This window comes from Oryza brachyantha, chromosome 6 (genome assembly GCF_000231095.2).
Source record: "Oryza brachyantha chromosome 6, ObraRS2, whole genome shotgun sequence".
Lineage (NCBI taxonomy): Eukaryota > Viridiplantae > Streptophyta > Magnoliopsida > Poales > Poaceae > Oryza > Oryza brachyantha.
Window position 1 is genome coordinate 18,085,948 of NC_023168.2, and position 23,230 is coordinate 18,109,177.

The 23,230-nt window shown below is 42.9% G+C and overlaps 4 protein-coding genes across 6 annotated transcripts; 1 reads left to right on the forward strand and 3 right to left on the reverse strand.

The window, feature by feature from the left end:
- The first annotated feature begins 308 nt into the window (after nt 1-308).
- On the forward strand, nt 309-1,790 carry LOC102712370 (36.4 kDa proline-rich protein-like). The gene is made up of 2 exons (XM_040525147.1): nt 309-1,237; nt 1,353-1,790. Exon 1 carries the CDS (start codon nt 388-390, stop codon nt 1,198-1,200), a length of 813 nt encoding a protein of 270 aa, XP_040381081.1. The 5' UTR covers nt 309-387; the 3' UTR covers nt 1,201-1,237; nt 1,353-1,790.
- An 800-nt stretch (nt 1,791-2,590) lies between these two features.
- On the reverse strand, nt 2,591-5,792 carry LOC102709936 (formamidopyrimidine-DNA glycosylase-like). Its single transcript, XM_015838373.2, has 10 exons — nt 5,481-5,792; nt 4,999-5,050; nt 4,862-4,919; nt 4,216-4,284; nt 4,002-4,127; nt 3,821-3,871; nt 3,669-3,746; nt 3,477-3,576; nt 3,294-3,328; nt 2,591-3,212 (listed from the first exon to the last, which is right to left on the reverse strand). The coding sequence occupies exons 1-10, from the start codon at nt 5,707-5,709 to the stop codon at nt 2,814-2,816; spliced, it is 1,197 nt and encodes a 398-aa protein (XP_015693859.1). The 5' UTR covers nt 5,710-5,792; the 3' UTR covers nt 2,591-2,813.
- Nucleotides 5,793-8,066: 2,274 nt separating this feature from the next.
- Nucleotides 8,067-11,872, reverse strand: LOC102710213 (heptahelical transmembrane protein ADIPOR1). The gene is made up of 4 exons (XM_006656225.2): nt 11,238-11,872; nt 11,012-11,107; nt 10,551-10,605; nt 8,067-9,118 (listed from the first exon to the last, which is right to left on the reverse strand). The coding sequence occupies exons 1-4, from the start codon at nt 11,519-11,521 to the stop codon at nt 8,450-8,452; spliced, it is 1,104 nt and encodes a 367-aa protein (XP_006656288.1). The 5' UTR covers nt 11,522-11,872; the 3' UTR covers nt 8,067-8,449.
- Nucleotides 11,873-14,185: 2,313 nt separating this feature from the next.
- On the reverse strand, nt 14,186-22,643 carry LOC102710502 (probable sucrose-phosphate synthase 3). Of its 3 annotated transcripts, none has more exons than XM_006656226.3 (13): nt 22,322-22,643; nt 22,109-22,198; nt 19,387-19,595; nt 19,041-19,104; nt 18,147-18,845; nt 17,885-17,992; nt 17,563-17,694; nt 17,247-17,423; nt 16,937-16,990; nt 16,790-16,852; nt 15,970-16,674; nt 15,683-15,810; nt 14,186-15,283 (listed from the first exon to the last, which is right to left on the reverse strand). In XM_006656226.3, the coding sequence occupies exons 1-13, from the start codon at nt 22,553-22,555 to the stop codon at nt 15,007-15,009; spliced, it is 2,940 nt and encodes a 979-aa protein (XP_006656289.2). In that variant the 5' UTR covers nt 22,556-22,643; the 3' UTR covers nt 14,186-15,006. The 3 variants fall into 3 exon arrangements, with proteins under 3 accessions (XP_006656289.2, XP_040380887.1, XP_006656290.1); XM_040524953.1 differs by having other exon boundaries at nt 14,188-15,283; nt 19,387-19,507; nt 22,322-22,394; XM_006656227.3 differs by lacking the exons at nt 22,109-22,198; nt 22,322-22,643 and adding an exon at nt 21,786-21,968 and having other exon boundaries at nt 14,189-15,283.
- Nucleotides 22,644-23,230: the final 587 nt, after the last annotated feature.

A 23,230-nucleotide genomic window follows, 5' to 3' on the forward strand; every position in this document is an offset into this window, starting at 1 on the left:
CCCAAAACCCAATTAGCATTTTTGATGATCTATGGCGATGACTCGATTAAGCGAATGTTACACGACAGTAATTAATTAACTTGACTCGCTTAGTAGTACTCCCTCCTTTTATAAAATAATTATTAAATAAGACGAATAATTAAACGGTTATAAAAATATAAACGGCGTTAAACATTTGAGTACGAAGTTGTATTATACACGAGGAAAACCTCTTAGTAAGCTTCCGTAGCCCTAGGGTTCACGGGCGGCGTCAGTCGAGATCGCGAGCTCGCCACTCTATATAACCACACCTCCCATAAACCCTAGATCACACACACACCCCTACCTACACTACACTCTTCTCCTTCCTCCTCTTCTCAGCTTAAGCTAAGCTGAGAGCCAGCAGCCATGGTGGCTGCCAATCTGCGGCCGTTCCTCTTCACGCTGCTCCTCCTCCTCTCCACCGCCGTGGCGCCAATCCTCGCCGAGTACGACCCCGAGTGCGACTGTGAGAAGCCCAAGAACCCTAAGCCGTCGCACCCGCCCAAGACCAAGCCCTCCTACCCCTCTCCCAAGAACCCTAGGCCTCCCAAGAGCCCCACCTACCCGTCGCCGCCGGTGACCCGGCCACCGAAGAGCCCCTCCTACCGCCCGCCGGTCGTCGGCCCTCCCAAGGGCCCCGTCACTCACCCGCCCAAGGGCCCCGTCCCTCGGCCGCCGGTCACCTACCCGCCGATCACCACCCCGCCGGTCACCTATCCCCCACCCGTCACCACCCCGCCGGTCGTCGTCGGCCCGCCCGTCACCTACCCGCCGCCGGTCGTCACCCCGCCAGTGACCTACCCGCCGCCCGTCATCTCCCCGCCAGTGACCTACCCGCCGCCGGTCGTCACCCCGCCCGTGACCTACCCGCCGCCGACGACGACGCCGTGCCCGCCGCCGCCGCCGCCACCGACGTCGCAGAGGTGCCCCGTCGACTCGCTCAAGATCGGCGCGTGCGTGGACCTCCTCGGCGGGCTGGTGCACGTCGGCATCGGCGACCCGGTGGTGAACAAGTGCTGCCCGCTGCTGGAGGGGCTCGTCGAGCTGGAGGCCGCCGTCTGCCTCTGCACCACCATCAAGCTCAAGCTCCTCAACATCAACATCTACCTGCCGCTGGCGCTCCAGCTCCTCCTCACCTGCGGCAAGAACCCTCCCCCCGGCTACACCTGCGCCATCTAAGCTCATGCCATGGCGTCCCGGCCAAGCTCAAGTTCATGTAAGCTGGTTGCTGCAAATAAATTTCGTTTCAGAATCGTGGTGCAGTCAAATGCTGATCTTTTGTTAGCTTGCATGAGTATCTGACGTTGTGTTAATTTTGTGATGAAATGCAGGTCGGCTACTCGACTAATGATGAGTACGAGGTGTATTAATTAATTGTTGTTGCTTAATTTGTTAGTGTGTGGAGACATGAGAGGATGTCGTCTGCTAGCTAGCTAGAGGAGGAACGGATCGATCCGCTAACGATGGATCGATAGATTGGAGTTCGTTTTGCTCTGTGTGTGTGTGTTTTTTTTTAACTTTGTTTCAATGTTTCAGCTTAATTGCATGCTTGTTCTTCTTGATTCGTGTGGTGCGTGGTGTGAGCTGATCAATAAGACAGCAACTGTTCAGAAATTGTTTTCACTAAGATCATATCATCCTAGCCAGAAATTAATAATGTATGCCTGCCTTTAATTTTGATTAAATATGTAATCCTGCATATTTCCATGTGCAGACAGTGCGTGCATGCATGCAGTCGTACCAATCTCAATCTGATGTTATGTGTCGGATCTAAGCATAATATGTCTGTGATTTAATTAATCTGTTAATCTTTTCCAGACAGATTTATGCTTGATTTTGATGTACTGACACTGAGAAAGAGGACACATAGAATAGTTGTCAGAGCTAGCCCTTGGATCGAAAAAATCTCACATGTATGACAGTGTGAGCATTGACATATCACTAGCAAGGAGAACATACGGTCGGATAGCTAAAATAAACCTAGAGAGAATACCTTGACGACTCAGCTCTCTGCAGGGTAACCGACAGCCATGATTGGTGCGAAAGGTTAGGGCAAAGCATGTGCAGCCTCCGTTGGCAGCATGCCACCCGTGAGCGAATACTGGTCAGTAACTGAGTTGATTTCTTTGGCGGTTTGCTTGATGTGATAGCCATGTAATCCTGTGTCATTTTGTTGCCTAGCGTTTGTAGTAGCTGCTCATGGCTCTGCGTGGAACACGGCCAAATGGGCAAATGAACACACGCGGCCTAGCTTGAATTTTAAACTTTTAAACTGAAACAGACGTGTAAAAGGCTGCCTGTGAGCGTGCTGGTCCATGAGACGGCAGATGTGTAAAAATACAAGTGGCTTGAAATATTTTACAGCTGCGTTATTTCTAAATGAAATCGAGGCCTTCTCACAGGATCACTTGTACTGATCTACTGCATGCAGAATGGTAAGTATGGAGCTTCATATACATGGACACATGACACAAGATATAGCAGATAAGTCTATGGATTACTTAATTAAATGAACACATAGAGTAAATATCACCACACCCACAGGAATGATAGAGCAAACTTAGGAACGATCAAGAGACTAATAATAGTCTAATAGAAGAATTACATCTTCAAAAGTACATGTTTTCATTCATCAGATATATTTAGCACATAAAGGTATAAAACAGAGGAACTCACTAACCAAGGTATCAATGATTTCACAATACGAGTATATAACCATTGAGGAGCATGTAAAAGAAAGGCAATATATATACACACCAAAATGATGTTAGCAAATATCACCTAATTTCTTGCTATCTCCCTTTTGATTTAAATACTTGACGCGGTTTCGATGTGTTCCTTGATGATCTTCTTGTCACAGGATCTGCGATCTCACCCTTGCTATTGATGCTAACAATGTCTAGTTCCGCAGTCTCCGTATCATCTTCACCATCGTCACTGCTTGGTTTCTCCTTGCCACCCCCATTTTTCCTTTTCCTGGAACCGGCACCTATAGCATCGCTGTTTTGCTTTCCCCTCGCAGCCTTGGAAGTTGCTACTCGCTTCCTTGTATTATCAGCGTCTTCTGAATCTGTCTCTATTCCCTTGGCATCATCGTTTTCTGCCACTTGTTTTGGGTTAGAAACTACTAATTTGTTACTAGCAGATTGCATTCCAGTCAGTTTCTGCAGTTGTGGCACGTAAGCTGTAGTCTGAATAGTGAGAGTAGAAATCAGAGGGTAGATACATTGGTAGCACTAGAAAGTGTAGTACTGAAGCAGAGGATTGCTCACCCTGCCACCAGCAGTTATGAACTCAATTTTCTTTCCTGCAAGACATTTAAAATAGTACATATATTATAGTTAGCATGTTTGATTATACACCATCAGATATTAGAAAAAAACTAAAAGTGAAAGGCTTTACACGATTTTATTCAAGACTAATGAATTAATGATGAAACTTGAGGAAAATCTCACCATTAACTTTACCAGGCTTCTTGCCCCATCGGTGATGGAATAACCATTCCTCAGGAAAGCGGTCACAATCAGCATCAACTTCGACAGCATATTTCACAACCTAATAGTTTATTGAGTTAAGGCATAAGTTTCCACAATTGTACACCAGAATATTACAGTAAAGTCACTCAAAATAATGTCAAATTAGACCACCTCTTGGATGCTTCGATGTAGTGCTTCACAACTCTCCCTTGATAGACTTGAAGCTATCTGTAATGGATGGGTTCTCGACTGAAAAAAATAACATTATTTCATAATGTAATTTATGCATTTCGCACATGCTCCACGAATTTTCATATTAATACCTGGTAAAGCACCTCATCTGCAATCCAATTGCCGATTCCTGATATGAAGCTCTGCTCAATACCAAAAAAAAAAAATCATCTATTGGACATGTTTGTATAAATAATACAAGGACCTAATCCCGTACATTGTAGGAACATTCGCAGACCTAAAACCTCATATAAGTTTGATGGTAATAATCACCTGATCAAGTAAAAGAGCTTTTATTCCAATCTTCTTTCCGCTCAGTGAGTCCGCAAAAGTGTCGACACACATTGGCTCAAAGAGAGCATCTGATCCTAACTCGGAAATCGGGGGTACAATTTCTGGCTGCAAATCATTGTTTGAATAAGGACATAATTGACTTTTATTTGACAGAGACTTCAAAGATTCAGATTCAACTAATGGAAGCACATACATCTTCAAATAACCGAACTCTTGCAAATCGCCTCTTATCGGTGAAGGAAAACTCTAAGCCATCGTCAAGCTGGAACATAGCTGATGCATTAGTGATAAAATACCAACATCACAAGAACTAGCTTATGAAATCAGATTTAAGCTAAACAACAATCCCTACGCATGTATTGTGTATTACATTACTATTTGTAGCAAAACTAACATAGAAGTGCTTATATAAGCCATGAAAATGAATGTTAAACTTAAGAAATCCTGATACACCATACATGGCATGTCTACATTTGCAGGGAGAACAGAAGCACTATTTGTTTGTGTTATCAAGAAGTCAATTCATTCTTGCACATTTTGGAATAGCTAGTCTGCTAGTGGTTAGTTCTTGGCTCAGCCGGAAGAGGTGTTTCCTGAGCAATAGACTAAAAGGTCGTTCTTGTATCTAAAGTAAACCAAGGCAGCTACTGCCTATCCATCTCTCTTTATAATACTCAATCAAAGTAGTATTAGCGAACAAAAACTATGCATCTCCTTCAGCTTATGAACTGTTAATTTTCATTTCACATGCTATTATAATTATAAGCATAAATGTCAAAGTAATCATCAGCATGATGAATGTCATCATGATACTGAATAGATGTGCTAGGAAATCTTACTTCAACAAAAAATTTGGAGTACTTGGAGGGCCACTCATCTGTGGAACTGACAACTGATCTGCAATCGTTTTCTGAATTAGTATGTACTAACAGCCTATTATGGCATAACATATTCACAGCATCCAGAATACACTTGCCTCTTGTACTGAGTCACAGGAACTCCCTTTATGTAGATCGCCCCTGCCATCCCTGCAAAACAAAGAAATCTCATTCTAATTTGCGCCAAATCGCATCCAACACACATGAAAAATTGCTGCATTTCTGTACAAGAAATTACTATTTCCTCCATTCCAAAATATAGTCATTTCTAGGATTCAAATTTTATACCACAATATAAACATTTCTATCCTGATTCTGACGATTTCAATGACTCTAGAGTCAATTACAAAGGGAATCTAATCAATTAAAAATTAAAAAGCTGACCACTAAAGTGATTAAAAGAAAAACTTTTGATATTTCATTATTCTGTATACTAAATAGACTAAAAATGTTCTTATATTTTGGTACAGAGGTACCAGTGTTTTTTGCTACTAGCCAGGCAACGGCAGGGTACTGACGATTCCAGTGATAGTGGTAGAGAAGGGAAGTAATCGAGCGAGCGCAGCAGGCAGGTGCTGACCGAACTGGAAGGAGGGGAACGGCGGGGCGTCGAGGCGGAGCCAGAGGTTCTTCCCCCTCCGGCGCGCGGCGACGATGGTCCTCCCGACCATGGCGCGCTCGAACGCCACCCGCGTGACGCCCACGACCACCTTGGCGTCATCCGCCACCGCGCACCTCGCGATCCTCCTCCCCACGCAGTGCGCCTCCAGCGCCCTCCTCGCCGCCTCCACCTCCGGCAGCTCCGGCATCCCCCGACCCCGATCGAAGCCCAAACCAAACCTACCCCGTCGCCTTCTCCCCTGAGCCCCAGCGAGTTCACCGCCATGATGCGTGGGCTTTTTGGCCGTGAGCGTGTGGAAAATGGAAAAAGTCTAATCGAAATCCCTCAAAGTAGGTAAGATTTGAATATTTGATTCTATTTTAGAACTATGTCTATCGACTCCTCCAACTATTAAAATAGTTAACAAAACAATTTCTTTAGCTGTTTAGAGGCGGTTCTCATCCTATCATGTGGGCAGTTTTCGCTGGCGTGGTATGCACTTGGCATAAATAGGTGAATAAGTTCATCCTTTATTTTTTTTTCTTATGTCGTTAAATATAAGTTAAAATTTAAATTTTCAATCTTAGAAGTTGATTTTAAAGTTTTTTTATCAAAACTCATTTTAAGTAGTTTTTAGATCGATACGAATATATTTATAAAAGTTTTATTTATAGATTATTTTCTTTTTAAATATGATGTTTGTAAACAATCACCCAGCTGTGTTTTGCGGCCAAGTGATATGAATCAGATTGAAGGAAGCCAAATTGATTCTCCTTTTCCAATGTAAAATTGGAGATCGGGGAGACTCGACTCGCGGGAGCGGCCTCTCGTTTCGTCTCGCGGGCGTACGTACCTGCGCATGGGTAACGGCAAAATCTGTCCAAATTCCATCAGGTTCAGGACATTTCTAACCCATAACACTACATATGGTTTCTATAAACTTTTTATCATCAAAGATCCTAGTACTAGACACTACTCTTTCAATACAAATACCACTATTTCACACTTAAATTTAATGCTACTTATCTCACATAATATCTTGGATGAGGTGTAAAAACCATGTCTCATGTAAGACATGGTTTTATTCTCTTTCCTCATTTATTCATTTGACACATCATTTTTCATCCTATTGACAACTTATTTAATGCTATAGAATCATCTTAATTATTGGGTTGAAAATGTCCACCCGCTTGCCACTAGGTTAAATAATTACAATAACTGCGGTCATCAACGGAAGACGCCCGCGCGATGGAGAGATTCGCGGCCCGCACGCGGCACGCCGCGGCGCCGCGCAGGTGGGTGGAAGTCGAGAGCCCCGGGCGCCCCCGCGTCGTCATGGTCGCGCGCTCGGTGAGAGAGAGAGAGAGAGCGACGCCACGCCGACTCGCGCGGCGGCTGCTTCGTTCGTTGGGTTGGCATGGCAGGCCGAGACGCCGCCGCTAGCGCACGGAAGTGGTACATTGATGCGGGGGGACGGAGACGTGCAGCCAAGCGGCCCGCCCCGCGCCGGCTGGCTTTGGGCCGTGCCGACCGGAGCGACGAGCGAGCGAGCCGTCATAAATTGGGGAGGGGGCGGGGGGGGGCGAGCAGCGCGATTTCGCGCGAGACGTCGTGGTTCGATCGGGTTCGGTTGGGGTGGGGTGGGGTGGGCGGGTCACGGGCGGGACGGGTCGGCCATTTATGAGCCCCGGCGAAAAACCTCCGTATCCATAGACCGTAGTCGTTGCATCCATTTCGTCAAATGGCATCACGAAACGCTAAACAAACACGTGTGGCGACGTGCATTGAATACGTGCGTCTGAACTGCACGGTACTGTGGAAAACAGGCTCAAACGTGTGATGGTGTGAGTGCGATGTGTAATCAATAAGATTCTTTTTTTTATTTTATGAACCTTTTAATTTTTTCTTAAAACAAACCATAAAAATTGTTTTTAAATCTTAAATAATTAGGCAATTGATAATGTGTTATCACTCCAGTACATGATACATTATAAATCAGATGGACAAGGGTAACACGGAGGGCGTGAGCAAAGATCGGCGCCAATGTGCAGGGTATCCTAGAAGAGCGGTGTCAAAGTGTGGATGTCCGGAGGATCAGCGATGGCACGCGAGGCAGCACGGAGAAGCGATGTCGAAGCGCAGAGGATTGGCGTCAGCACGCGAGGCAGCACGGAGGAGCGGTGTCGACGAGCACATAGGGAAGGCAGCACAACACGGATACACGGGGGAGGCAGCGCCGGTGGCGCGAGCGAGGGGGAGAGGTGCCGGCGACTCACTTATTCCTCCTATCCGAACGTTCGTCCGTCTTATAGTCTTTCTTTCTGATGTGTTATTAGACCACGATAGCTTGAGAAAAGAGCACTACCACATGTGATATTACCATAGCTAAAATGTTCACATTTAGGAACAAATTTGGAAAGGGTTTGTTTTTTTGAAAAATTACAAAGAAATATTCTTAATATAATAATAAGTATTATATTAAATTCATGTGTCTGATTATACCCATACAAACTTGACATAAAAAAGAGGCTTAATAAAAGCTCTGTGAGTGACATGCCAACGGACTGACAAGCAACGACGTACTATGCATAGTCGTATTGCATTATCTCTTCTTTTGTTGCATCTTACAACGAACAAATAAGCAACAGACACGAGCTTTGTTGTATGTACATGTTTCGACACTGCTAACATATAACAATCAATCCCTGTCATTAACCGGACGAGACGACGGTAATATCTCACACTTGATCATGACTCCTGCAAACTAAAACGAATTTAAAAATGTTGAAAAACCTCACAAGTTTAAATCAAAACGCAATTTTTTTGGTTCTCCCACTCAAATCAATTCGATCGATCGATCGATCGTCTACTACTGTATGCTGTTTTTTTTTTGTGTAATCTGCTGTATGAAATTATGACGAGAGAATGTCTGTGCGTCGTCAATGTCGCTAGGCCGGGCAGCCCATCTCGTCGCGCGCCTGGATGAAGACCATGGCGGCGGCGTAGTGGGCGAGCGCGCCGGCGATGACGAGGGCGTGGAAGATCTGGTGGCTGTGGCCGCAGAGGTCGAACTTGCCGGGGCACCACCGCTCCGGCACGCGGGAGAGGTAGAACGCCGTGCCGGTGAGGTAGGACAGCGCCATGGCGCCCTCGTACGCCAGCGTCACGTTCCGGCGCGGCTCGTGCCAGTTGACGGCGACGGCGTGGACGGCCGGGACGACGCCGGAGAGGCCCATGCCGACGAACAGCAGCGCGCGGTGGGCGCGGTACCTGGCGGCGCTCAGCCTGGGCGACATGAGCGCGTACACGGTGCCCACGCCGGCCGCGGTGATCGCCGACAGGTACACCACCTGCCACCGCGGCTCGCACTGGAAGATGTAGTAGATCGGCGGGAAGAAGGACACCACGATCATGACGGCGATGCCGGTGTAGTCGAGGCGGATCAGGAACAGGTTGAGGCGGTGGGAGTGGCACGACAGGAGGTGGCACGCCGCGCTGCTCAGCAGGCAGAACATGGCGCCGGCGAGGAACACGAAGAACGGCCACCGCGTCGTCGCCGCCTGCGGCGCCACCGCCGCCAGCGCCGCCGGGCTCGCCTGCATGAGCGACGCCGCGCCCTGGCCATGCAACACCGAACTCAATCACTGACGTGACAGCTGAACACGATCGTCATTGTGGCATATCACGTCGAGCTATATTATGACGCCATTAAAACATCCGAAAGCAATATGCTCTCCAAATTTATAGCACGCATCATAAAGAGATGGAGCACCCAAGTTATTGCCACCACACTCGTTTCAAAGGCATGAATAGAACATCCAACCATAACATATCCTATCTAGACTCTAGACAAATTCATCTTCCCTATCTAAAAATTTCTAACAAATTAACACTGCTTCTTTGGTCAAGAACAACAGTCGGGAAGCCATGACAAACAATGAACTTAGCAAGTAATAATAATGCAAAATTAGGGCCCTCTTCGGTGCATTTTCACTGGTAGTATTATACTACCACTAGAACTAATCTTAATCATTGATTAAAAATGATATTTTATACTTTGTTAATTAATTGATTAGTGGTATTTTATAATTTTGTTTTTAACAATAAACATCACAATAAAAATGATAATATTACACCTTCAAATTTCTACTGCTTCTAATATTATTAGCAGTATAATTTAATCACATTTGTTCGAGATCAACGACGTCGATTAAATTCTACTGTCAGTAGAATGCATAAGAGACAGACCCGCAAAATTAAGGTTTAATATCCATTGCCAACAATGTCTACCAACAAGTCACAATCCAAAAAAAGAGAGGACAACTGTGACCATGTGAAGATGGAAGGTTTGGCATGAAAACACAAAAGGAAAGATAACACGCTATAGAACTCCGCATTCACGCAATTCGCGCGTTGTTGTGTGCCCCCAAATGTTTGCCAATTTTAGTGAGACCCCTAAACCTCTTAACGTATTTCCCTCAAGTCTCAACAACATTGAACCGCCCATTGGTGGTTTCATGATGATGTATCTTGCTACTCCAGGTAGCCAGGCACAAGGATTTCAAGAAGAGATTCGTGTCGTAAGCGATGATGGCAAGCAGAGATGGATGGATGGATTTGATCACATCACCAGTTCACAACCAGATCCTATGAACACCTAACCAAAGGCTTAACTTCTTGTGGTGAAGTGAAGTAACCAACACTTCTCTGGGAATTTTTGTCATGGCACCAGTAGTAAAAGGCACCCTAACCAAGCAGAGTGTTGGTTGCATTTGCCAAGGTTCATCAGGTAAAGGTAAAGCAATCAGGAGCCCCACACCCCACCCTCTTACCCCAGTTGCCATCCAGAAAGTCCAAATCATGCACATCAGAACAAACAGAAGACAACAGGACAGTACTGAAAAGTGGAGCCACTCAAAAGTTGCACACTGAATCTCCTAAGCATGTGGATCTATCCAGTCCAATATTATTGCAACCCAGTAATTTTTCTTGGTATCAGTAAATTCTACCACATGAATGAATTATTTCAGGAATAGCAGTTATACTCACAGAGAGGACATCTCCAATATTGCTGGAGACATTTTCAGCAACTTTTGAGATTGGCCTGCAGTCAAATACACAGATTTCTCCAATTAATTTTCAGAAAGAAGACAATGAACGAAGCATTAACCTCTCTATACCAAAAAAAAACTACCATATAAGCATGAAAAGCACATGACATCTGATGATCTGAAGTAAAAACTGCAGGCTGCCGTTATCCAGGTGGTATGTGCATGGAGTGAATTTAGTTGGCGAGATTTATCGATACAAGCAACTAGATTTATATATTTCCTTGCGAAAAAAAAATATCACTAGAAACTTTCAAGCTATCCCTCAAATCAGAAAGAAGTAGTGCCTTAAAAAGTTGAAATATTTCGTCTCACAGCCCTCTGAAAAGCTATTTTGTGCTACTTATGCTGGGAAACATTAGCCAAATTTCAGTAAAATTTCAGTGGCATCCATGAACTCACCAGGAGAGGTGGCCGATGAGATCAGCAACCTGGGGGAAGTACTGGCCGAGATGCAGGACAGTGAGGCCAAAGAACACCACGAACCCAAGAAGATGCCTGACCAAGAACACAAACAACAAGACATGAGCAGCAAGCAAGAACAAAATCAACAAGACATGAGCAGCAAGAACAAATTAAACCAAATTCAGAAATTCATCAGGCGAAAGTCAGCAAGCTGAATCCGTACGTCCAGATGTTGATGGTCTCGTTGTGCCAGGAGAAGAGGCTGAGGACGGCATTGAGGATGGGCCACTCGGAGCGGTAGTAGTTGAGGATGAACTCGTTCTCCTTCATGTAGTCCGGCAGCTCGTGGTAGCTCACCAGCCTGCACTCCTTCCTCCTCTCCCCTCCTCCTTCCCTCTTCTGCTTCCTCTTCTTCTTCCCTCCTCCTCCTCCTCCTCCTCCCTTCACCGGCGCCGGCGCCAGTTCTTGGTATGCACTCTCCATGACCATGGCTGCCTCCTCTCCCATAGCTTGGCCTCTCCCTCTCCCTCTCTCTAGAATTCTCAAGAGGAAAAGGTTGTGCAGGTTTTGGCTGGCTCTGAGCTCAGGTTAAAAAGGCAAAGGGCCAGGAGCCTAGGACACAGGAGCTTGCAAACAAGCCAAGAAATCTTATACTAGAGTGTGTGGTGTATGGTGGTATGAATGGTAGGGTGCAGTGCTATGCAAGTTAGTTTTTTTTTCTTCTCGTTGCAGCATGCAGTAGCAAATGTTGCTGACAGAAATAAATTTGATGCTGCAGCAATGAAATGGATTTTTTTTTGTGGAAATGCCCAGGATATGAGACTGCACATATAATTTGGGTGTGAATATACGCAGCAGGCAATGCAATTGGAGGGGGTTTTATTGGTATGAAGTGGAAGAGGACAAATACAGGTAGAGTAGGAGGACAACCACATCAATACTGTTGCTAACTGGTCTTGTAGAAGATACAGTGCTGTATTTTCCTGAAAAAGGGTCCACGTCAAATACCATTGAAATATTGGTTTAATGCATTTGGACACCTAACCAAGAATTTCATGTATAATGTCTAAATTATTGCTCAACATAAATGTCGACATGTTGTTGAGATCCTTTTATAAAGTCTGAGGATTATATTGTTGAGGGTTAATCATAGGAGTTTATCATCTTTTGCACGGTTAGACAGCCGTGGTGGAGGCAACAATGGCATGGGCAATGATAATTCAATATAAAATGTATGATGATAAAAGATGAGAGGAAAAAGGATATTAGTTGTTGTTTTCGTTTCTTGTTGTTAAATCTTTTCCTATAAATCCCTCCTTGATGAAATTTGGATGGTCTGTTTTTGACCGTCTGGGTAAAAAAAGTTAGTATAGTAAAAAAAAGAAACAGATAACTATTACGTGCGTATGCCAACTCATAAAATAACATTTTTTAATAAAGAATAATGGAAACGATATACGGTGTATTTTGAAGATAAAATCACGAATGTCTGACCTTGCAATAGAAATGTGTCGAGTGACAAATAGACAGTTCCCGAGACAAAGCCTAGCAAACTCATTACGACTTCGACAGTAAGTTTTTCTTCCACTGTAAAACCACACATTTTTTTTGATCAAATTGACAGCATTAAGAAAGTGGTTTGAAATAGAATTAGGTAGCTGTTGTTTGCTCCGGGTCCATTCTGAAGTTTTGACCCGTCTATGTTTGTAGGTGTGCTGGCCATCCATCCCTCCATCTTCCCACCTGTCACAATAAATTCTCCAGCATTGCCCACTGCCCTCTTCTACTCTTGCTGTCCAGCAACAAGCTGCAGGCAGGTTTTCTTCTCCCTGTGGCGTGCAGGCAACCGTTGAAAATCGAGGCTCTGATTGCTCGGTTAGAGATAATGAAAGCCTTCTCAATTCAGCTTCAGGGTTCAGATTAGTTGGGAGCTCACAACCAACTTCAGCTAACCCCCCAATCCTGTGCTGCTACTGGTGTTGGTATGGCTGTGGGTTTCAGTGTTCAGTCCGTGAGAGATGACTTGTCTGGGTTGACCGATTCGACGGGCTTCACCGTTTTGTTTTTGTTTTTTTGTTTTTTTTTGCACTACGAGGAAACGTGAAGGTTTTGCGTGGAATGATCGGCCCGTTGGCCATGAATGTAGCACCAGAATGCTCTCGTTTTTTGTTCCTAAATCTATTTTTAGCCAGGTTTATATAATAAGTGGCTTTGATTTGCAAGCACACCTGACACCCCTACATCCCACAACCCAGATCACGCTGGATTTTATTAACTTAGATTAAATTTAAATGGTTTTGAATTTTACATTTCATTTATCATTTGAACAAGATAATTCATATAAATGTTATGAATGTAATCCAGTGGTACGTATTTCTGGAGGTAAAGTATCAAGTGATCTTGGATCCATAGTCATTGTACCAAACAAACAAGCCCATCTTGCGCGGTTGCATGATCTCTTCAGCTTTGTCTATTCGTGTATTCGCACGCTTGGACCTATTTGGAACTGGCAAATATTTTATGAAAGAAAGTAATTCTACATGTTTTTACAAAGAAAATATTGGTCACTTAATATGAACTTAAGGTTTCTCCAAGTGTTAATTGGACATGAATCTGCAACCTGCAGCAGTTCATATGTAGATACCTCACCAAAAAAAAAAAATCAATTGTGCTGCCTCATTTTTTCAGTGTGACCTCTCGCCGACCTAACAGGAACCTTTTTCGCGGATTTAATTCCATTGGCCATTATGCAAAAAAGACGCGACATTACGCCAAAAAGACGCGACTTTGACTAGATATTGTGTTGCGTATACGTGTTCAGGATGAACAGACGCATCACAGTCCCCTGATAGGCTTTGATACGGATGGCCAACCATAAACCGATAACCAAAAACCAATCACTCCAACTGTCCTAAAGTATTCTTGCAACAAGTATAAGTTAGCATCAGCAATAACAAACTCTTCTTTTAGCAAAATAAAAACAGGAAGTTAAGAGCATTAAAAATTCGTTAGTTCTATAATCATCAAGGACTAAATAACCACATAAAGACCAAACAACATTATCTAAAAACACATAAAGACCAAACAAGTTATAGAAGGTTAAACTGAAGATAAAGACTGAAGAGATGAGTTTGAAAATAAGTTGAAGAAAACATGGCTTAATTGTTGCAGCTACTACACCAAACTACAGCTGCGTTGAGTACAAATCATATTGAACAATATGTTAATCGGGATAATATAGGCATTTTATATGACGAAGTCAGTGTTGTCGCCCGTGTTACAGTTGCCACAATAATTACATAACCACCAGCAACATATGGACATGGAAATCAATGCTGTAAACACAAGACACGCTGTTTCGGCAAATAAAGAAAAAAATAGAAACTTGTTCTGCTAGATAATCATCATCTAACAGATGGTAGATCTTTGTCCACTAACAGCATTAATCTCGGCAAAACTTTAGACATATAGAATGGACCATCGTGTCAAACAATACTTACACAAAACGTAGCAGCCCTCCTGGAGTGGGCAGAGTAAAGAAGGGCTGCGAAGGCCATATGCCCATATGGTCCATCCATCCACCCACCAGTAAACACTAGTACAGTAATAGACAACATATGCTTCCACTTCAAAAGAAAAGAGAGGGGGGGGGGGGGGGGGGGGGATTGCAAGCCTGGCCAAGAATTGTATTAATTTTGGAAGCTTTTCTTGCTGGACAAGTTTTTCATTATCAATGTTTTAACCAATTTGTTTTGTCCGTATTCCTGGATGGACTCATTGTTTGCTCCAAAATTGCCACATACCAAAATCTTAAATGGGAAGGAGATTTGGAATGCTATTCACAGCTCAAGAACCACACACATACACCTACATGACTACATGGCAAAATCGGCATATCCATCAAGTATGGAGATGCTAGTATCTGTTTGCTGTCTTTGTATTGTCCACTGGTTTTCTTCATATATTAATGATAAACAGATGGGGTTTGGGTATCACTGTGTCCGTGTACCCAGTTGTTTCAGAGCAGACCTCATGTCATCAATGCCATATCCCTCAAGTCCAATGATATTTGGGCTATCAAGGGCAACAACATCTTGTAAAGGATACCGCCTGACTGTATGAATTCTATTTGCAGGAGTACTAAATTCACCCTTGAGGATGACTGTCTTATGAAGACCTCCAAACAGTTCTTCGTAATCTGAATCACCAGTTTCACCAACAAGGACCACCACATTTGTTAAGTCTATGCCCCAGCGAACAGATAAGTACCTAGAAGAACAGGGAAAAAATGTCAATCAGGAGTGCGCACAGGCTGATAGGCTAGGTGTAAATGAGGATTTAATTTTAAAAACAATTTAATGACCCCATGAGCACAGGCAAAAGTTACTATTTATTGCGTTGCTAGTGAACTTTTTTTTTATGTAGAAGCAAAATTGGGTCCAAACAGCATCTCATATGCATTCCTATTTCTGATAAGCCAAAGGATAATCTCGGCTGGTCAATTTGGCTGGCCCAGCAAAAAAAAGCTTACCACACAACAGTGCTGGTCATCACAAGTTAAGAACAGAAGTGATAAATGAATGAGGAAGTAAGAAAATTAAATAAACAGGGATCACCTCTCTTTCTCAATAAAGGAAAAAAAAAACAAAAACAAACAAACAAACAAACCTTAGAGCCTTAGACCGTGATGCGTGGATTGGAATAACAGATAGTCTGGTAGCACCATGGTTATACAGGGCGTGACACCGGAGTGACTGAATTCTCATCAATTTTTGCAGCTCCTTTAAAGGAGGTAACTACAACACATAAACAAACATTAATTAGAAAAAACCTTGCATAACGAACCAGCTGAACCCTCTTTAAAAAAGGATGCACTTGAACAGTCCAAAAAATATGTAAAGAGGCACAATTCAATTACAACCAAATACCATAGACTTTGGAAAGAAAAGGCTTACATGATTTGGATTAACCACTTTAAATGCAAGACAATATGTTGAGGAGTGCTCTGGATCTTCGAAGATAACTTGTTTTTCGATCCTCCCCCTCCTTTCTACCACTGAAGAAGCCCACTTCACTAGATATTTCCTTAAACCTTCTCCTCCCCAATGATACTCTATATGTGATTGGTAACTACGGTCTAAAGCAAATGTAACACGGGAATTTCTTTGTGTATCACCAGAACGTGAAGGATAATATAAATCACTCCCGCTATTGCATATGAAAGCATCAAAATCAGTAGGAAGCAGGCCTGCAGTTATTAATAGAGTATTTATCTCTGCTATTGTCAAGGAAGTTGACAACACAAAACCTGTCGATCCTGACAATTTTTCTGTACATATGGCCTCGATAGAATTTCTGATAATGCGAACCAGATCTTCCTTGCTGACAGAATCAACAGCAATAACAGTGATATGCTTCCTTCCCTTAATAGGTGCCTTAATCTGGTCTCCGTTGCTTGGAAAAGCAGGATACCTTGGGCCAAGAGTTGATATCCTTGACAAATAATTCTTGCAATGTTCAGGCCAAGAAAATTGGTGTATATTTTTCAGCCCGTTCTCTCGGCATTTTGACCAAAGTTGTTTCTCGGAAAGAAGTTTATAGAGTGCATCTGCAATTGCATGCTGATCATGGGGATCAACAAGGAGACCATTGTCCAGCACCTGCAAACATCCATGAAAAGGACATGGTGATCTTCATCCCAGCTATTAGTTGACAGGGCTTTCCTAGGTAAAAGTATCCAAGTTTAACAATGGCATAAGAAATATGCTCTAATACCTGGTGAATTTCAACAGGGGCTCCATTTTTTGTTGCAATAACAGGCAAACCATGCATGGCAGCCTGCTCAGGAGGACACATTGGTATTAATTACAGAGCAAATTCAGTAATGGCTGCAAATTGAATTTAGTTTACAATGATAATGACCTCTATCAAGGTGACACCGAATTGTTCAAAGTAAGGCACATTAACAAAAGCACCCTGCAGATGTTCAATGGATGATCAGCAACAACATAACTGGCACAGGAAAATTACTAAAGTAGTACCGGACTACCGGTGAATCCTATGAAAATTACATACTGTTTCTATAAGCTTTTATTTCAAAGAAACAGGTATTTCCTTGAGCTATTTGGACAACTTAATTTATTAGCCATCAGGTTTTCTACTTCAAGTAGTAGATATTTAAATCAAGGGTAAGAATGTCATCACCAATATCTTTTGCTTGTAAATAGCATACCTTTGTTCTCACTGCTAAACGGTAAATATCAGGAACTTCAGAGTGTTTGTGATGCTTTGGATATGCCACTTGACCATACAAATCATATTCATCAATCAACGTAAGTACTGATGTCAAAACAGCTGCACTCATATTATGCATCTTGGAAATAGCCTCACGGTTTCCCATTATCAATGTCTGCAATGCAGCATCAAAAGTTAGTACAAATAAAATATTAAGTATATTTGGATTATTTAGCAGCTATCAACTTCAAAGCATAATACATATGATATTGAAGTACCATAAATTTAAAAATGAAAAGGTAAATTTTTCTTACTAGATTAGCAAGCTCCCTCAGTGGCCGGCACTCACCAAATGCCTTCACAAGAGTAGTAATGTTCTTTTCAGGATAAGGGCGAGCAACTGCCAGAATCATAGGTTTCCTAGGGTTTGTAAAGAATCGCATTATCTGTTGCCCATACAAATAATTAGTGCACAATTAAAAAGTGCAGGAGAACAGGAATAAACAGACAATTTTTCTCAATTATTAGATGTATAAATAGTAAGTTGAATTCTGTTACACCATAACAAATTGTAAAACAAATATTAGGTGAACGAGTAGGTGGGATTTTGCATGTACGAACTGAAAAAAATATGACCTCAGACCAAATAGATGGATCTTCAGAGGCAGGAGATGGACCATCTTCCTCACCATCCATATCGAAGTCATGAATCATATGGCCAAATTCAACACCAGGGGGGATGATCTGCAGAATAAGGAACAGGAAACTAATGCACATTAACTCTACAATAGATAAGAACAGAAAATTACCCAACTATGAAAATAACCATGTAACAGTTATCACCGACTATTATGGGAGTGGAAAAATAATAAGACTATGATGGCATAAGTATACTCACAACCATACGAGGCATATAGCGACCAAAGCAGTTAGCACCACGCTTGACTCTTGCACGGAGCTTCCTTGCAAGTATGACCTCAAAACCGTCATACAAATTCCACTGCTCTTCTATCTCTTGCCTAGTGCTTGCTATAACTATTTCAGATGCATCAAGAGCCAACTCCTCGGCCTCAATTCGACACATTATTTTGTATGCCATGTTTATTTGCTCCCTTGTCTGTCTCCCTTGCTTGAGAAGCTCTTCCAATTTATCTTTCCCAAGAAAATGCCCTGTAAAGACCATGGGAACATTAAGTGCTCCAGACAGTAGAGCAGCTGCGACTCCTGCACTGGCATAATGGCCATGAATCACAGCAGGCCACGCCGGATGCCCACAGCTGATTTCTTCACCTATGGCCCTTGACATCTGCACTATATGACTGAGGGCGCCATCAACAAATTCTTGAATGAAAGGCCAGAGATGCTCCTTAGGAAGATATTTGTCTTTTGGTCCAAATGGTACTCGGATGATATATGCACCACTATTCTCTCCTCTTTCCTGTTTAAAATTCTTGAAGCTTGCTGATGCCAACGCTTCCACTGGTTCACCATAGCTACGATCAAAATTTGGTGCTAAGATTTGTCTTGTCAAAAGATCAACACGGTAAACTCCAGGACATGAACTCAATGCTTTAGCAAGTTCCACAACATATTTGACCTATGAAATGACACAACAGATGCAAAAAAGAGTAATCTCTATATATGATCCTTTCTGTTGGTGGAACTTATGTAGAAGGACAAAACAAATGTAATAGATACCACCAGTTGACTACAGGATAAGGCTAAATCATACAGTTGTTCAAGCTGGAGAATGAAATGCATTTATCCAATATAAGGACATGAAAAAAAATACCTGTCCACCGGTATCTGAATCACGGCCAAGCTCCATGTTCTCACCACGGACCAGACCATGAAGGCTGCAGTATTAATACATCATAAAGGAATTATAAGGCCAATACATGTGAACAGACATACCAACAAACCTGCAAATTTTATAGTATAATATCAAAGTGGGAAAAAGAAACATGAGGTGATATCACCAATTCCAAGGTCATTTTTGCATCTGATGTGAATAGCAGCTCAGTGCATATGAAATAATTGCTTGTTGCTAAAGCAGGGTTTAACATGTACCAATAGCTTATATTACACGTCTCATTAAAAAGATAGAATACGATGATATTAAACAAACCACTTTGTACCTGATCAACACAATGTATAGCTTGTCAACTGAACTGATCCTAGGAGTGTTCCCAGTTGTGCTATCACCATAGGCAACAGAAGGATCACCAGCATCCTCTCCCTTCTCTCCCTCAAAAAGATCTTCAGACATATCTGAATTAGTATCGACCCGTGGCTTCTCAGCCTCTAGACGGCGTTTTAACAAGCGGTTGGTCTCCTCTTTCTCAAACTGAGCAGGAGAAAACTTCAGCAATAAAACAAATGCAAAACAAAATGGAAGACACAGAAATATAACCATAAATAAGAATGTAATTATCAAGGGGCAAAACTTAGGAACCGAAATTCAGACAGGGAAAAAATTTGGTTTTTGAGGACTAAAATGGATCATGTAAGAAGTGAAAGAAATATCAAATGCACAGTGCAAAAACATCTAAAATAAATAACATGGGATATATCAGATACACCTCAAGGGGTCAGAAGGAGGAAGTTTTGGAAATAAATGTAAAAAGTCTGACAACCTGAGATGGCACAATTTGAAAACACCAATTTTATTTTATTGACATGATGGAACAATTCAAACCTAGCCACAGGTCAATGTGTCAATCAACTGATTACTGCAAGAAAAGGGTGGTGTATGAAGATGCCATCTGAAGACAATACATGAAATAACCAATGACAATAGTACTACTGATTGATCACTTGTTCACATGAATTTTGTTTGTGGGCTCTGGGCTGGTTTGTATAAATGTTTCTTCTGTAATAAAAATAGCTCCACGTAAGTAAGGAAAGTAAATGATCAATAAGTGAGCATATACTTGTTAACAAGGTATTGCATTTTTCTTAAATTGATATGATCTTGAGTATCTAAATATAAACATAAGAAATCATCATTATTATTTTGATGGAGTGTACTTTTCACTGTATGCCCTTCATTCCCACTCTGATTTTCATGTAAATGCCACTTTGGCTATATATTCTGATTTACACAATCAAAGACCCACTTGGCTAAATATTCCGATTTGGTCAATCAAGGACACACACTTATACTTCACTTGCAACTCTGTTACTGTCTAGTTCATTTAGTTGAAGTGCTAGAGCCGGCCACGGACTACCCGCGGGCCGACCTGCACTCATCCCTAAACTGTCATTCCACTATTCAAATGTCGACAGCTCACTAGGTTACTCTGTCATGGATGAGGTGGAAGAAAATCTGATAACATAAACCATAAGGGCCATGCACGCTATTGGTTTTACATAACTGAATGGTGCCAAAAACATACTCGATAAAGTCATCAGCATTATCATCGAGTTTTTTCTTTGCCAAGCTTCAGAACAAGAAAATCTAGATTAGAGGGAAAACTAAGAGAAGTCAGATAATCTATTTGAAGGATGTGTCAAACTGTCAATGGAACTCTGCAGTTCTGCTTGCTTAAATGCGGGTACTAATGCTGACCCCAAAAAGGCAATTATTTGGCAGGTTCCTTAATCCAGACCTTTTTTAATCAAGACTTGTGAAGCTGATAATCTCTATCTACGTCAGCGTGGATATTTTCATGGTCTTATTCCACAACATAAGATGCTACCTCGTAAGCTTACCAAAAATTCAATAGATGGAACAAAGTGATAGAATTCAATGTGGAAGTTAAGAAACGTCCGACCTGAGCAAACAAAATCAGAACACGCAGGATTGCTGTGCTTTTCACTGCACAATATCTATGCTTCATTCTGCTCTGTTTGGAACAAAGACCCTTTTATGAATGTACTGGGTAAAATTGGTAAAAAGGTTGTATTGACACCACGTGGCCTACTCTATAGTAGGCAGTAACTGACTTGAGTGCGCATTTCACAATTACTACAGATTTCTTAACTGACTTGAGTGCACATTTCACAAGTACTACAGATTTCTTAACTGACTTGAGTGCACATTTCACAATTACTACAGATTTCACCAAAGAAAAACTAGATTGTTCCATTATCAGTGAAACTTATTATAGTCAACTCTAATAACGGAGGATATGGACTTCGCTTCATTGATTCAACTAGATCCATGGTACTCCCACCCTAGTATTCAACCTTCTCTCTCACTGCATTTCGTCATCTATTCGATGTGTGCCTACCAGAAATAAAAGTAGACTGCATTGGAAAGACTGCTCAATAGAAAGCTTTCTTGTGCAGCCTATTTGACTCTAGTGTCCGTGCAACCAATATGTACTGATTGTTTGTCATAATCCCAGTTAGATTGTTCAGCAGGACAGCAGCATCTCACAAACTAAGAGAGTAACCAGGTGGAAAGGGCTGGAATTCATGTAATGGTCAACAATGACAATAAATTTAGCAAATTATTCAACCGCCCACGCAATTCTATAGCTGTGCCATGCTGTTCCAGCGCAATTCGAAACCTGATGGGCCAATAACCTACCTAACATTGCCGGTATGCAGCCTGCTACTGCATTTATGTGGAACTCTTGTGGCATTTCCTCGGCAAATTCGTAGAGACGGGAAAGAGGATCGATGAGCATTCCACTAAGGCACTAACACACTCTTCCGAACAGATCCATGTGCTCTCTCGATCAATCCAGCCTAGCCCACGCTAAATCAGACCACATCTCCACTTGCCAGAAGCCCCGAACCCAAATGGAAACGACAGACAGGATTATCACATCCTCTCCTACCACATCAGTTCAAAAAAACTGAAGAAACTTGTACGGAGAAAGCAACGAACCAAAAACCAAAAAGCCGCACCTCCTTCTTCTTCCTGGCGAGGTTCCAGATCCTCCAGGTCATGTTCTCCAGCCGCGTGTTCCTCTCCTGCGGGCTCCGCATCGCGTTCGCCTGCGCCGACACGCCGTCACACACAGATCGGGTCCAAAACAAAAAAAAAAAAACACAACCCGCAAATTCACGAGCGGCGAGAGCATAAGCGGGGGGAGTACGGGACGAGCGAGCGGAACGTACGCGGAGCCATGTCTTGTAGAGGTCGGTCTCGTCGTAGCCGGTGATGACCTCCTCGACGAAGTAGCGCGCGGGGGAGAAGTGGCCGCGCTCGCGGAGGAGGAGCGAGGGGCGGTCCCCTCCCCCTCCTCCACCTCCTACTCCTACTCCTCCTACCCCCGCGGCAGCGCTCGCGCCCTTCCCCGCGTCGAGGATGGCCTCGAGGTAGCTGTTGATCCAGTTGTCGTTCCCGTACATCGCGCCCGCCGGCGGCGGCGGCGAGGGAGGCGGTTGCGCGCCGGCGAAATCGAGGGGCGGGCGGGAGGAGAGGGAGAGGCAGCAAGCGACGGGACGGGGCGAGGCGAGGGGGTGGGGGCGTGGGCGAAGTGGTGGCGAAGGAAAATATAAAAAATGAAAAAGAGGAGGCGGCCACGCGAAATAAATAGCGGAAAATAAAATTAAAAAGGCGAAATAAATGGGACGTGGTTATTGCGCCCCGGCCGCGATTGGCCCGTTGGGTTTTTGTATAATGCAGGCCGTTGGATTTTGATCTAACGTTGGGGGTTTTTTCTTTTCTCGTGGGGTTTTCTTTTTTCGGTTTACTTGTGAATTTTGTGGTTTGAGGAACTCGAGAGGGTTTGCATCTCTTAAAATCTACTACTTCAAATTTAATCTGATTTGAAATAACGGTTATAGTAACGGTTATTTCAAACCATAAGGTCACGTGCGAGTTTTATGACTTAATGTTGTAACAGCGGTTATGACTTCCAGCGAGTCTAGTTGTTGAACCAGAGGGTCTGGATCTAAGTTTTTAAAATCTACTTATCTAAATTTATTTTGATTGGAAATAACGGTTGTAGTAACGGCTATCTCAAATCAACGAGTCACGTATGAGTTTTATGACTTTAGAATGCCGTAATAACTGTTACCATT

Bases quoted from the DNA above. Each gene is read 5' to 3' on its own strand.
- LOC102710213 (XM_006656225.2), bottom strand. From the start codon at position 11,521: ATGGGAGAGGAGGCAGCCATGGTCATGGAGAGTGCATACCAAGAACTG. The intron at 11,108-11,237 runs GTACGGATTCAG...GTTCTTGGTCAG, and splicing joins GAGACCATCAACATCTGGAC to GCATCTTCTTGGGTTCGTGG. The intron at 9,119-10,550 runs GTGAGTATAACT...TTGCATGGCCAG, and splicing joins ATATTGGAGATGTCCTCTCT to GGCGCGGCGTCGCTCATGCA.
- LOC102709936 (XM_015838373.2), bottom strand. From the start codon at position 5,709: ATGCCGGAGCTGCCGGAGGTGGAGGCGGCGAGGAGGGCGCTGGAGGCG. The intron at 4,285-4,861 runs GTAAGATTTCCT...GCTATGTTCCAG, and splicing joins ACTCCAAATTTTTTGTTGAA to CTTGACGATGGCTTAGAGTT. The intron at 3,329-3,476 runs GTGAGATTTTCC...AATGTCTTGCAG, and splicing joins GAAGCCTGGTAAAGTTAATG to GAAAGAAAATTGAGTTCATA.
- LOC102710502 (XM_006656226.3), bottom strand. From the start codon at position 22,555: ATGTACGGGAACGACAACTGGATCAACAGCTACCTCGAGGCCATCCTC. The intron at 18,846-19,040 runs GTATTTTTTTTC...GTCATTTCATAG, and splicing joins ATTCAGATACCGGTGGACAG to GTCAAATATGTTGTGGAACT. The intron at 17,993-18,146 runs GTGAGTATACTT...CTTATTCTGCAG, and splicing joins GCTATATGCCTCGTATGGTT to ATCATCCCCCCTGGTGTTGA.
- LOC102712370 (XM_040525147.1), top strand. From the start codon at position 388: ATGGTGGCTGCCAATCTGCGGCCGTTCCTCTTCACGCTGCTCCTCCTC.